Source organism: Schistocerca cancellata, chromosome 9 (genome assembly GCF_023864275.1).
Source record: "Schistocerca cancellata isolate TAMUIC-IGC-003103 chromosome 9, iqSchCanc2.1, whole genome shotgun sequence".
NCBI lineage: Eukaryota > Metazoa > Arthropoda > Insecta > Orthoptera > Acrididae > Schistocerca > Schistocerca cancellata.
The window spans coordinates 137151573-137167472 of record NC_064634.1 but is presented as its reverse complement, the minus strand read 5'-3'; the positions used below and the strand labels follow the sequence as shown (position 1 = coordinate 137167472).

General features: G+C 37.8%; 1 protein-coding gene across 1 annotated transcript in view; it reads left to right on the top strand.

Annotated features, from left to right (window-relative positions):
* Positions 1 to 303: 303 nt before the first annotated feature.
* LOC126101555 (uncharacterized) overlaps positions 304 to 15900 on the top strand; it is a 93732-nt gene continuing 78135 nt past the window's right edge. The window contains exons 1-2 of the mRNA XM_049912192.1: positions 304 to 675; positions 780 to 914. Coding sequence (XP_049768149.1) covers positions 375 to 675; positions 780 to 914 — 436 coding nt within the window. The 5' untranslated portion in view covers positions 304 to 374. The remainder of the gene's footprint in view (positions 676 to 779; positions 915 to 15900) is intronic.

Sequence of the window (15900 nt, the reverse complement as noted above, 5' to 3'; positions counted from 1 at the left end):
AGCTACATTCCCCGACATAAATGCTGACAACCTACGAAGTGACCGCAACAAACTCACAAAACGTTACTTGGAGTATTTGAGAGTTAATGCCGATTCACAGTGATGCTAATTAAACAACATTAATCAATTTTGATACTGAATCTTACTGAATACATAATTGAAAACCATGGCTAGATTTACAGCTGTACTACTGAAATAAATAGTGTTGGCGTTATGTTGGCAACAAAACGTGGCGTTCCTGCTACGTAAACTTGGATTTGCCAATCGCATCATTATCTTAGTCTTCCCGTCATGCAACGTGTTTCTGTGTATGCGTGAGAGTGTGTTTGGTATGTGATTAAATAGCGTGTGTTTTCAGTGTAAGTTGTTGAAACATGGCTACTGGTATGGGTGTTTCTTTGCGCGTTACGGCCAGTTGTAGTCAAGGAGGCCGTCGCTATATGGAAGACACATTCACAGTCGCTTATCATCCTCTCGGAGATGGTTCCGTAGAGTACGCTTACTTTGGTATTTTCGATGGCCATGGTGGTGAGGAAGCATCGACGTTTGCACGAATTCATTTACTGAATTACATTATCGCACAAGAAGATTTCTGGTCTGATGAAGATTCTCGTATTAAGAGAGCCATAAGGAAAGGATTCCTCGATACTCACGAAGCAATGTGGCGTGATGTAGGTAAGACTTAAACACTTCCAGCGTTGTGCGACATCTTTCTTTCTACTTCCCTGCATTTTGTCGCTCTGGTTTCCGCCTGAAGTTTATGTTCACAATGTTTTCAGGTAATTGGCGAAAGACACCTTCTGGTCATACTAGCACAGCGGGTACAACTGCCACAATATGCTTCGTCAAGAAAAGCAAATTGTATATAGGTCACGTCGGAGATTCCGGAGTCGTTCTTGGATATAAGGAAAAAGGTTTTCAGTTTTTCTTATTGTTGCCACGATATTTTACAGTACCATTGTTTGCTAATTATACATGCTATTTTTAAAAAAACAAAAATTTTACTCAACGTTGTGATTGTTCTCGGACCGTTCAACGTTGATTTCCTTTTGTTACACTGTGCGAATTAGTTTCACAGATAGTTAGAAGAGTGCCTTGTATTATACGTGGTTTGTGCTTCCTCTACCCACTATAGAAACTGTGTGTACATAAAGCTGAGATGTCGTTTGGCTATGCGTGAAATTTAAAACTTGCCTGAATGTATGTTTGTATTTCATTGTTTCCCTGTAAACAATCATGCATCAGTTAATTTAGACTTGATTTTGATAAGCGAATTGCAGGACAACCAAAAATAAGTTTTTAGCCACGAAGTTGTACGAATGTGATTGGGGGGAGAGTTTGTCTTCTGTGTATATTTTACAATAAAAGGGTCTAATGTTTTGTTTACTGCAAACACACAACGCATTTCCACACATTCCTGAAATGATCAGCGATTCCAACGAGAGAATGAAATGTCTGGCATACTCATTCTTACTTGAAGTAATTATTTTGATGTCTCACGAAAATGTGTGCTGTCATCTGTTGGTTAATTAATGACATTTAAACGAGTTAGTTTTTAAGTTCATATATGTTTAAACTTGCAGTAAAAAGTCATCGAACTGTTTTCACTCGATTTGCTAGTCTATTTTCATTTTCGTTTCTACCTGCTGATTATCTGAAAATGTAGCTATTCAATTTTCTCTTTGCCGTTGGTATAGTCGTTACATATTAAATTTCTGATTTGGCTGATTACATACTTCGTGTAGCCGAAAGAGATTTCCATTCATCTATTGTGGCATGAATTGTTCAGTAGTAGTTTCAGAATTGCCCATATTCTGTGACTTAGAATATATTTACAAATTGTTGTTGCAGTTAAAATTGTCAATAGGGTATCTTACCTGTAGACAAAGCTAAGTGTGGAGGTAAGTTTGTAAATTAAACCACTTTATTTTTTAATGTAGTGTGTGTACTGCCTTTTGAGATAGACCTATGTTAATAATTTCATCATGGAATAAAATTGGTCAACCTATGTCAAGTGGATAATGATCCCCAAACTGACCATTTTCAGTTAAGTTGTAATTTCGCGCAGGTGTTGGCTAAGGAATGAGAGTAAACTGCTAAATGTTATACCACCATAACAACAGTATGGTAGAGGCAAGATAAAGACAAAATTGAAACCAATAGCAATGGAACCGGGACATTTTTATTAGCTGTGTAATGTTTTGTGCTCACACAAAATGTTGAAATTTCAATGCTCTGCCAAACACTATTTTTGTCCTGCATGAGGTAAAATTGAGGAAAAATCAATTGTGACTAAATTTCCGAATCTAGGCCTATATGAAGTGCCTATAGTTATTTCATAGAGAATTTACTTATTATCAATTCTACCAGGCTGCTGCTGTTGTGTGTATTCTACATCTATATTTTGTAAGCCACCGTATTATCGGCAGTGGAGGGTTCTTCCAGTATCAGTATTTTTCTGCCCATCGTCCCAGTTAGATACACGAATGGTGTGTGGGAACAACAGTTGTCGATAAACTTCTGTATGAGCTCTAGTTTTTCTGATTCTCTTCTTCATGATCATTCCATAAGATTATGTGGGAGGAAGTAATATGTTGCCCAACTCAACTTGGAATACACAGCACAGACTTTAAATATAAAATATCTCTGTGATGCATGTTGCCAACTATCATTAGATTTTCTCTCCGTATTATGTTGATCCAACTAGGTAAGGGTCCCAAACTCATGAGCAGACCTCAAGAACTGGTCTTAAGTGTTTTGTAAGCCACTTCTTTTGTGAATGAATTAGGCATACATTTCTTTAAAATTTACCAAGTGAATCTGCATGGGATCTGATTTCCCTGCAAATACTTGTATGTTATTATTGCACTTAGCGTTGCTCTGGTCTGTTGCTTCTGGTTAGCTTTTAAATATTTTTGGGAAATACGGAAGCGTCCGATCCCACCTGTCTCCTTTGACTCATGACGTCACAAATATGGCACAAATGACCATAAAGCACGATTCCAATATGGTGCATATAAAGTCGTTACGTACACATTATGATGACGAAAATACATCGAAAAACAAACGCACACACACTTTCCACATAAAGCCTAATGACACTAATGGGACAAGTGCGGGAAATGGGGTGTTTTTTGGGTGGGGGCAAACTAAATATAAACAAACTTAGGCACCCACCCTCATACAAAACCACACAAAATGACAAAAAAACCGACATCACAAAACTCCCCAAATACCACTAAACACAATATCATCTGGAATCGGACACTTCCCTTGACGTATATAGCTCAACAGCAGCTCCCAATCCCATAAATTAGGATCAAACACTGCCCTTGGCCTACATAGCTTAAAAACATCTCCCGATACCAATACCAACATACACAGCCACACATTGTGATCGAACACTTCCCTTGACCTGCGCACTGTTAATTTTATCCGTCATATCCATTCCTGAACAAAAACAACATCCGATTAATTTTACGAAAATTACCACACGACGACAGCGAACAACACTAAATTAACCTTCACACAAAATCATTAACTCACTGAAACGAATTCCACTACAAACACAGCCGACACTCAAACAATTCTGGATAATGAGCAAAAGCAAACTGACCCCATTACACCACACAAATGAAAACCCTGAACATACCACCAAAGAGCACAACAAACCACAACACGACGACATCTACAAACACGCCACACTCGCTCCGCGCCGTCATGACGTCACACACGACAACACCCTTACGTCAAGGGTCAAAGCCGACGCGTGGGATCGGACACTTCTGTCGACCCTATTTTTGGTATGAAGAGCTTTCATCTAAAACTATCTCACCAAATTTGCATATACTTAGATGTTATATTTCTAAATATTATTACTTTTGACTTTTTATTTTCATTTCAAATAAAGAAAAAGCTTTAGTGGGTGAGAAGAGGTATTGTTTTGGAGATCCTGTGGACAAGCTAACAAAATGGCTTGAAAATGCAAAGATTCTTCCATGTCAAGCAGTGTAGCTGTCCCAGCTCAAATTTGTTGAAAACTGTGCAGACTGTATCTTCAGTAAAGTCAGTGTAAGAAGAATCTATCATTGCAGTGGCCAGTGTGTAGCAGCTTCATGTGCCTACCTCAGCCAATCATGTAATGTAGTTTTGTAAATGTCTTTGGGGATATCTCATTATGGTTGCAGCTATGTAAGTGATTTCTGTTTTGCATGCAGCCGTTAACGCTGTGCATTTTAAAGCTGGCAACAGTACCGGTGGCTTTTGGGAATCTTCTTATTACTCAAGTATTGGGACTTTATGAACTGCTGAGTTTTGTCTCAGGCTGTAACTTAGACTAGGAACTAGTTATTTGCACGTGGTCCAGTTTCTTCAAAACTGTAAATGCTTAGAAAAAAATCTAAAGTTCAACAAGGCACTATTCCTGACATAATAAAGGTAGAACACGACAGCATCCTGTTACTGTCTTTTTACGTAGAATATAAAAATAAAACGAAGGTTAGAAAAGCAGGGTCCATGGCATGATTGCTATTCAGGCTTGGAAAAATTATGTTTGGATCAATTTTTCTGATTTTAATAATGAATAGGTAGAGAATAAAAGAAGCTGGACACATGATAATTTGTCAGCATATTGTCTGTCTGATTTGTAGAAAACTAATAATTTACCAACTTTTCTACAAATGTGTTTACCATAATATTAGCCTCTAAAGTTGCCACAAAAGCCAAATGGGCACCAAATTTTCCCTATTTTTAATACCATGTACCTTAATTGGCACCAGAGTTTATGGACCAGAAAATAATTTAGATATCTGTGCCCATTCAGTGAAGGTGCTAACATTTGGTTAGAGAGAGAGAGAGAGAGAGATATATCCTTCTGCAGGTTCATGGTGGTCGTGCTGTACAACCTGTCACATGAAATTCTAATATATTATGTATATTTTACCAAGTGTGAACCGTCTGCACCTAGTCACAGCAGTTATTTTTAATATCTCATGTGTTATTCAAAGATTTCTACCTAGCCTGTGTACTTTCGCTGATTGGTACCTCTGCTGCTTGCCCTATTTCATCTCTCAAAGCTACCATTTTAACTTCTATTGTATTTCTTTTGCCTCCGTCAGTCATTGCCTAATCTTGGATTTAAAGTTTGCCAGTTCCCATCTTTCTAACTTTCTTTCCTGAATTCTTAAGCCAGTCAGCATTTCATAATTAATAAATTTTGGTGTGTCTGGTACTCTGTATACGCCTAACTTGGCGACTTTGGCGAGCATGCTGTGAACAGAATCTTGTGATTGGCTGCTTGGAAAAGCCCTGCCGCTGCCGCCGCCTTCTCCCACAGCAGCCAGCTTACAGTTTATAAAAGAAAAGTGCATCACAGAAATGACACAAAAGTGAGCATTACTTTAATGCGTAATAATCATATATGGGATCTTATTGCTACTAAATAATGAATTCCACAACAACACGAGTGAATTGACAATATATTCACGCTGGCTGCTTATTGCCAAGGCATACAATACTGCTATGTAGATAAGGTTGGCAATGAGCATAAACATTCAAAAGTGGCACAAAGTGTGTGGACTTTCTTCTATCATAGTGGGACCCAAGTTATAGTGTACTATTAGTATGTGTGTCTAGAGTGATTTTTTATGGTAAAAATACAGTTTCAAAATGTTAGTGTTAACATATTATTCCTTCTGTTCCTTTCCCTTGTAATGGAGTCCTGTATTCCACGACAATTAAAATTTCAGCTTCCTTAACATACTTAATACAGTAAAAGTCTGTCACATTTGGGACCATCCCAGTCCTGGATTACTGAAAACGTCCGTCTATTGGACGGTAACTGTTACTACTGGTATATGCTAAGCCGTAAGGCAAAAGCAACTGTAACAAGTGTTTTACAGTAAATGTTGATTAGCAGAATCAATAGGTTAATAACCATAGCTAAAAATTAGGCCAGATTTTTATTCAAAATGTTTATTTTACATACTTGCACTTTACAACATTTTAGTTTGACTTAAAGAAAGAAAACTCTCAAGTATCTTTTTGTTTTAGAGATTGTTTTTACTAGGAACAAAAGTTCTTCTAATGATGTGTAAATCAGGCATTATATTTAGCATTACAAAACTTGTAATGATCACCGTACAATAAGCTTAATGAGTCACACCTTAAAGATATTTCTAAAAGTTATACACCAACGAATATACAAAAATGTAGAAGAAGGTATAAGTGAAACACAATTCGGTTTTAGAAGTTCCCTCGGTACAAGAGAAGCATTGTTTGCTTTTAACATATTAGCGCAACGATGTATGGAGGTTAATCAGCCACTATATGTGTGCTTCCTGGATTATAATAAAGCATTTGACAAAGTTCGTCATGATCATCTCATAGAATTGTTAGAAAAGAAAACACTTGATAAGAAAGACATCCGCATTATATATAACCTCTACTACAATCAAACCGCAACCGTGAAGGTAGAAAATGAGTTATCGAATGATATAGAAATAAAGAAGGGTGTGAGACAAGGTTGCGTTCTCTCACCCTTATTGTTTAATATGTATTCAGAAGACATATTCCAGGCAGCTCTATCAGATGAAATAGCTGGCATTAAAGTGAATGGGCTAAACATTAACAATGTTAGGTTTGCTGATGACACTGCACTACTAGCTGGAAACCTCAAAGATCTACAATTACTTCTTGACAAAGTCGCAGAAAAAAGTGAAGAATTTGGCTTGACTCTTAACGTAAGCAAGACTAAGTTCATGGTGATATCTAAAACACACCAACAAGAAAATCTTACAATCAATAGGGAAAGAGTCGATCAAGTACGTAAATTTAAATATCTCGGAACAATTGTAAATGAGGAGATTGAAAGCTCAGAAGAAATTAAATCGAGAATAGGACAGGCCAGAAGTATCTTTAATAAGATGAAAAATGCATTCTGTTCGAGAGACATTTGTTTAAACACAAAAATGAGGTTGCTAAGATGCTATGTATTCTCAAAATTACTATACGGAATGGAAGCGTGGACATTGAAAAAGAAGGACATGAACAGTTTAGAAGCTTTTGAAATGTGGGCATATAGAAGAATACTTAGAATTAGTTGGGTGTCGAGGATTACTAATCAAGATGTCCTAAGAAGAATGGGAAAGGAAAAAGAATTAATTAAAACTATTAAAGTAAGGAAGCTACAATATTTAGGCCACGTTATTAGGGGAGTAAATTACAAAATATTGCAAATAATACTAGAAGGGAAAATTTGTGGGAAGAGAACGAGGGGTAGAAGACGGACATCCTGGATTGACAATTTAAAAAATTGGTACAACTGCTCAACGTCAGAACTCCTTAGATCAGCCAAATCAAGATCAGAAATTGCCATGATGACAGCCAACCTTCTTAGAGGAGACGGCACATGAAGAAGAAGACAAACAGAGAAAGTAATGAACTTATTTAGAGACACTGCGGCTCCTGTACAGCTGATTTTCTGTTTCCTTGTCTGAATCACTCTCTGTAAGATTGTGTACAGGTTGATTACCCTTTGAATAATGTCCTCATCAGTTAACGCCTGCTCAATAGTTTCTTTGATATCCATTGGAATCCACTGCAAGAGTTCCTCTTCAGGGTCATTCCATGGTAACTCACGTTACAAAGTGATGTTTATATTATAAGTTCTGGACAGTTAACAGAAGGAAATGTTTCTATTTAATATTTTTTATACTGTATAACATATATCACACTAATTTTTATTTTACCATATTTATAAAACCAAATCTTATAATTATTCTTGATAACTCGTGTTACATTTCCAAGAAATGGCTTTTGCATATGATAAAGAATATACAAAAGTCTGTTCTGTTTTATGTGAACATTTCTTGTAAGTTTTACACACAGTACCTGAAGATTTTATAAGTATTTTAACAAAGTTACAAACCTTTAATCTCCAACAAAATAAATATTAAAACACAATGAACAGGTAACTTGCGTTAAAACATACGGTAACTCACGTTACATTGTCACAGATCGTAGTCAAACCTGAAATAACCACGGGAATTCATAACACTTGGAGGGTTCACTTTTCTGACGAGCTTGTATTTAGTGTAGTATATCTCGTCTTTAATTTCTGAACACTTTCAAAACTTCCCATTTTCATCGTAACATCAACTTTAAACTCACCATTTTCAATTTTAGTAACATTACCAGGAAAATATGAATTGTCATATTTCACCACCACCCAGTCATCTAATTGTATATCTAGTGATTTTTCTGTTCCGTTAGTGTTTTCCTCTGCAGCTGATGAAGTGGTGTGTCCTACAACTACATTATTATAGAGTTCCAAGTGATGAATTTTAGAAACGTTCAAGAAAGGCTGCAGTTCGTGATTAAGGCCGAGAGATGTAGTTTTTTGCTTCTTTGGGTCAAGTGTTCTTCACCCATAAGAACTGCTGTCACATTAAGAAGAATTCAACAATGATTTTACAAAATCTGTTGTATTGTTTACAACACATTTCCTGCTTTTCACGCGAGACAAAACTTGGCGTTTGACAGCCCCATCAATTCCATCCACTGGCCCCTTCTCATGAGAAGTTGCAAAGTACTTCCATGTAATTCTTTTGGCATGACTCTTACTTTGAACTTTTATAGCCTCTGCAATATATATGTTTTTAACTTCTCTAATATTTTTAGTAGTTTTTCAAGAAGTCTATCAATGTAGGGAATGACAGTGTTTTTTGTGTGGTCCAGATTATCAGATACCAACACGTAGGGGTGAGAAGTACCTTACTGCCAAATCATGGCAGTAAAAATACTAATTTGATTTTGCTGCCAATGTGCGCTTTGACTTGCTTATGTAAAATTTTCGGAAAAATCTATTTGCATCATGGCAGTTGGTATTGCAGAAGGTGGTGATTCCTTATCACTCTGATAGTCCTTTGATTGTTCTCTCTTAAAGTAGCAGTGCTCTAAAAATTTAGGTCCCATGGTAAGAATATGACCAATAAGATTCTGTAATGTACCTTCTTCCTCTACTTTCAAAATTCTGCCGTCACTCTACTACCACACATACCGTTTCACGCCGTACTCTTGTACACCAGTACATAAATCAGGAAGTTTAACTGGCCAATAAGTCTTTACATTTCATGCACTTTCCCAACCAATAGTCGGCTGTAGGCTCTGCACATGGAAAAAATTCTAGCCAGTTACTGGTGTATTTGAGGTACTATGCAATGAAGAGAGTTTAGCACAGATGAAATTCTCGTGATATCTGCAGAGACACACGTTGTGTTGAAGTTTATTGCCGAGCATGACATGCTTGGGTCTTAATTCTGCGAATTTACTTGGTAATCGATTTTGCATTTTCTTCACAAAAAATTGCATGGGCTTCTTTCAAAGAAAACATCGAGTGTCGTACTTGCATCTTACTCTTACCTTTCTCAGCTTTTACCGTCACAACATCTTAGCGTCCAGGGGCCTGGCTGCTAATGTCATCCCTTTTATACAATTTGCTCACTGCACTTATTATTTCATCACTTATTTTTTATTTAAAGATTCTTTCTACTTCTAAAGGTTCAACAAATGTATGATATAACCTTCTAATAACACATTTTTGTTTTCTGGGTGATGCTGTAAGTAAACGTTTCACTTTTGATATGACTTTTCCCAGTGAAGACCATATTTTTATATGGTGGTGAGGCAGAACTACTTGGTGTAGCTGAAGATACTTCCTTTAGCTGCTTCCTGTACTTGGCAACTCTTTCTCTAACATTCAATCCTGTCTGCAGCAATCCATTCTTGTTCTCGTTTACTCAAACATTTTTCCTGTTCCTGCTTATTTTTCCTTAATTTTTTCAAAGTTTCCTTTCGTGTGATTTTATACTCTTCATATGTGATTTCGTCTTTCAGTTCCTGCCTTCTTATTCTAATCTTTTCAGCATGCACTTAAAGGCATGCTGCAAAAATTGCAAATTGTTGTAAAGTAGAAATAGCTATTCCGTATGGGATTTTATGTGACATATGGAGATGAAAAAGCATTAAATATGTTGAAATATATTGTTAGTTGTGTTGCATGTGATTCAGAACCAATCTGACTACTCAGAATTATAACTAATCCTACAAAAACTATGGTAACTCACATTATATAAATAAAGGTAACTCATGTTGTGTGAATTAAATATCCTATACCAGAAGAAGGCTTCTAGGAGGAAATTTTAGACACCAAATTATCGGTACACTTATTTCAAAGGACAGCCTGGCATATAAGTTTCTGTACTTCAATGTATTTTGTGAAAATTTTAAAAGAATTGGCATTTGGTAGCTCATGCTAAACATTTTGGGTTAGGTTATATAAATATTTTTATATTTATCATGCTTAAATTGTTTGCTTCTAGAAATATACCAAAAAGAATAAGAAGTTATGCACTTTAAAGTGATATATAAACCATAAAGGATTATTACAAATTTCATGATTTTTTTTCCCCTTACTTTGAAATTGATCAAATCTTCTGCATGAACAAACTCGACAATATAGTCTTCAAAACAATGGCTCCTACAAGCAAACAATAGGTTTTGGAGGGAAAAATCAGTCTTGCCAACAAAATTCAATGTCCAACCTACATATGTAACAAGGGAAAATATGCCATCAGAAAAATTAATTTTTGATAATGATTCCTCGTTTACAGGGAATGACCCTTCACATGTTTTCAAAAGGATTGTTTTTGATTACACTTCTTCCAACATCCAAAACTTCGAACACTGATTTGGGATGTTATCCCTCATCTATAGTATGTGGTGTAGAATCAGATGTGGGATTTGCAGATGGCAAAATTTTGCTACAGGCCCATTGTAAAGTAACCTTTTGTACTTGAGCCCAAAACAGTGCGACATCATAGGTGGCATCTCGTACATTAAACTTTTTTTTGAAAGTTAGTTACATCACACTCAGCATTTAAATGTGAAAACGAAAGAGCTTCAATAAAAACATTGAACATTATGGTTTACCTCTTGAACTATTGGTTGAATCAGATACTACCGTTAGATGAGAGAAGTGTACAGTGTGTAAACTTTTAGATGGCAGACCTCTCCCTAGTCCTGAATCGGTAGAAGTCGGTAAACGTCGGGAGGCTTCGGTAGGCACGAAGTTACGACTGATGCCAACATTACGTAGCTGACTGTGTTGTACAAGGTAGCCATTGTTGTCTGCTTCGTTATTGTTTTGCGCTGTACTGTTCTGCATGTTTTTATTGTGCAGTTGTGCTAAACATTATCAAAATGAGTGAAGAGGCAGTTGCTGGCCCATCTCGGGAGTCGCCAACAACCCCTACCAGTAGGCCTACGGTTAGAAGGAAACGCAGTATTACGTAGCGATGCTCGCAAAATGCAGACATACATACGTTCATTTATATATATATATAGATTTTAATGTACATGATGATTTCAGTTTAGTTTACGAACAACATTTAAAGCAAGTTTTACTTCCAAGCCTTTCGTCTGCTTTCGTGTAAGCATGACGTGCAATTTGTAGTGCCAGCACTGCAACTGGTAGGCGTGCTTTGTCCCCCCAGCGGCTCCTCTCCCCTCGCCAGCCCATGCTTGCTTGCTTCCTCCTCTCCCCGCACTCCCCTCACAACTCTGTCGTCTTACAGTTAACACACTGTAGCAAGTGTGTTTTCAGTAACTAACTTGGCAGATGTACTTTATGAGAGTCCAAAAGGATGGCTTTGCTGTCTTCTGGTAGACCAAGGTTTTTGAAGCTTTGTGTGAGTTTGGGCATAAAATAATGAAAAACAGGTTTTGGAAAGGGTTGTGGTCACACAAGCATTTGTTTGAGTGTCATACTGGACAGGCAAGTTCGTAAATGCCTCTGGTTTTCCAGATTTACCAATTACAGAACGAGTTATTTGGTGGCTTCCACAAGCCTTAGCACATTTTTTAATCCTTTAGCTGCCTTTCCCCTCTCACAGTTCAGGTAGACGGTGGTGAGTACTGCCATAGCAGGCCTGTTTCATCAACATTGTAAATCTGATCAGCTGTTACATTATTACCTGTGATTGTTTCTTCATACTCGTCATTGTACTTTTCTGAGTTTTGGTTTGCTGAAATTGTTTCTCCAGTTATATAAAGTCTGAATTCCATGCCAAAACTTGAAAAATTCTGAGCGAGCCGTTAGAAAAATTGCATTTGCTTCCTGTAACACGTAAAACTCATCCAAATTTATTTGCTTTTAAATAACCATTGACCCTGAGATTTCCACTGGAGCATACTGCACTGAGCCATTTCTATAGTACACTGTTGAATTGTTCCATGTTCAGGTTTTTAAATGGTTGGTTTTTTTTCCCCCTGAGGCCAGTTTTTCATGTGTTACTGATTGAGAAGCAAATTCCATTAGTTCATCTTTTTGTTTTTCTATGTCTTAAATGGTTGATGAGCCAACATTAAATCTATTCATCAGAATATTTGTATTTTCATGTTTCTGCAGGTGTGTGATGATCTCAAGTTTATGGTCGATGGTCAGTTAGGTGTTTTTCTCTTGGTTTAGAACTTGAAGGAAGCTTCGGTTTCGAGAAAATTATCATTTTTTGTCAATAAAACTTCTGCAGGTTACTACTATTATTTACGTTCGCTACTGTAATACATGGGATGGTGCCAGACCTTCACACGTTCCAAGCTGTTTGGTGCCAAACTGATAAATTTTTCCATTCTTTGTACATGCCGAGCTAGTATGCCTACACACTTGTACTACTGTGGTAGGTCATGGCGTTTTGTCTTTCTTTGCTGAGACGATCCTTTTACTATACTGAATACCCTCACATTCCTATTTTTTTGATAATAATTAGACTTAAGTGCATTACCCTTCTTTGGTTTCTTCGTTGGCGAACGTATACTCACCTGGCCGGAAAATAGATTCTCCCTGTCCTTGCAGTGCATAATTTCCCACTGTATCTAATTCTTAATGTGCCCATTTCTCTTTCCAATCTTTCTAATCTACCTACAAAATTAAGGGATGTCCCATTCCATCCTGTAATCATTTGCTCTTTCTAATTACATCCTTCTGAGTAGTCTCTGTACAGTGATCTGAAAGGGGCTCTGTGTGTCACCTTCAACTTGCCTATTAAATGAAATTACTACTTTTGGTGCCTGCTTGTGTACTAAAACATAATGTTCAACTTGTTCTTGTACGCAGAAATTACTAATTTCTTGATTAAGATTTGAAAAAGGGAATAGATTATTTTCACGTGTAGATGATAAGCAATGAACACAGTCACAAGTAATAAACAGCAATCACACAAGCTTTCCTACAAAAGTATTTTTTCAAGCATTAGTGGAAACCACACAAGTTCATAGACAGCATTGCAGTTGATTTGTTGGTAGTTTCCAACAAATATCATATGAATGACCAGGTTGCATTCAGAATATAATTTTCTAGGCTTTCAAGCCACAATTCGAATAAAATTCTCAAGCTTTCGACAGCTATTCACGCCATCATTGTCAGGAGTAAAACCACAGACTGCCAGTGCTTGCTCAGTTTTCAGATTATGTAGGCATGATTGCAGCCTCTGGCACCAGTCAGAAAGGGCCAAATGGTGCATGCGTGGAAGGTGAGTTAGCAGGATTGTCACAAGTTTTGGAAATGGGGGAATTTGAAACTTGTCAGGGAAATCAGAGAAATTTGGGGAAAAAACTGGGAAAATCTCATTTTCTTAGTAGATGAAATGGTTTGTTTATGAAATGTCATGCATCATCACTGGCTACTATCTACTCCCTCATTTTTACTGCTTCTCCCCTCCTACCACTCCCCTTAGCTTGCAGTCAATGCTGCCTCCACTTCTTGCTGCTAGCCTAGCAGCTGCCGATGGGAGACAGGGAGGTGTGAACAGTGGTTTGTTTGGATCTGGTTCTCAGAGATTGTTGATGCAGCAGCCGGAGTCAGCAGTCAAGTGTGCATGAGTTGTATCTGAGAGATTGTGAGATTATGTATGTGGTCTTGTTTTCTGACAAAGGCTATGGCCAAAACTTCAGTTTTGAGATTGTGGTTGTGATGGTTGCTGAGATGCCTGTCTGCAGCTCAGCAATCATCTTTATGGTGAGTTGCTACCTATCCTCATTAATACCGATTCTCACAGTATTTGCGCAAGTTATCTGTTGTGTAGATTAATCACTGCGGTCTCATTTTATCAACATGGTGTGTGTGACACATGAATAGCTGGCCACACGAGTGGACTTCCACAACACTCCAAAACTATCAGCCATTTCTGCCGATCTGAAGCCCATCGTTTCCCACTAACGGGTAAGCCCTGCCCATTGAATCTAGTGTCAACTGATCTACCTGCAGGCTGGTTCTGTTTGTGTGTGACATAATGTGGCGGATTATGGACCTTGGGACAGTGGTGTTCCTCGACAGGCTAGAGGCCATAGGCGATGAGTTTCAGGAATTGCGACTATCTCAGCACAAATACAGTGTACAGTGTGGCATTTTATAGGCATTTTATTTATTCTAGTACATTTTGGCACCTCTAAAGTAGTTTATGTATTAGAAAGTATGGATGATAAGAAGAAAATTGCGGTAGACACTGGCAGTTTGTAGGGTACATACTCGTATATTTCTTGAAAGAAAAATCACGCAAAACCTGTAAAATAATAGACGTAACACAGTGAGTAATAACTGACAATAACAAACATAGTGGAATCCGCATTTTATTGGTGGTCATCTATAGTGTTGGTTTACACAACTCTTCCCTGCCTTATGCACTTCTTTCAAGATGCTTCTGGTATGCATCATCATCTAATAAATTTAGCACCTTCATGTGGTAGTTTTCAGTGTTCAGAACCACAATAGCATTTCTTTCGTTGGCTGGCAAGACAACCAAGTCCATGCTCTCGTGCAATATACATCAGCCACATCGTTTCTCATGGCTCATATTAGATTTCGGTTGCTTAGCTTTTGCCAATACACAGCTGGTGGTTAGTCTGACGTCTTTAGCTGCATCATACAAGAGATTCCAAATTCTCTGCTCTGTTCAACTAACGGTATCCGAAATTGGCAGACGTGGCAGGACTGGTGAAAAGTTAGGCTTTTACTCAGTTCTGCTATAGCGTTGTCATCCAGTTCTTGGTTGGAGAGATTAACAACTATTCTATAGGCCTCATTATTCTCCACGTCAGGTCCTCCGTGAGTTAAGTGGTCAAACTTGTTTCATTGCTTAGATGTTTTGCATAAACTGACATGCTGTTGTGCTGCTGTGACTATGCACCCACTTGCAGTTGAATGGCGACAAAATTGATGACAAAAATTGATCAAATGGGTTTCCGGCATTAAGATCACTCTCCACTGTCTCACTATGGTTTGACTTGTCCTCTTCAAACTTCTGTCCACTGCAGTAGTTCGAATGTGGTGCTTAACTACAGCAAAACGTGAAGTCACTGTTAAATGTTAAAGACTAAAGAACTTAGCAAATGTGATTTCATTTTCTGTAATTTTTCCGGCAGTCTCTTGCTGTGCATTATGTCCTCACCTAGAGGAAAGATGTGTGTCCTCAGAGTCTTTCGCAGTGGCGTGACTGAATAAAATCTCGATTTTCAGGCTGCATCGATTCAAATAAAATTTTTGAGCTATTGATGGCTAAGGCTACAACAAGAGGGATGTTGCAAACACTTTATGGTGCCACTGAAGGAGGAGTCCTTGTGAATTGGCAGAAGAGGCCAAGCTGACTGCTTTCCTGCCATACTGTGAAGCAACAAGCAGGAAGTTAGGACATGTGCTGCAGAGACATGGACTGAGACCCTTGTTCTGACCCACTCTCCAGATAAGAGATATGCTGTACTCTGTTACAGACAACACAGCTCTTCGTGTTCCCAGTGTTTATGGTGTCCTTTGCGAATGTGGCAGCATCTTTATAGGTCAGACAATTCGCA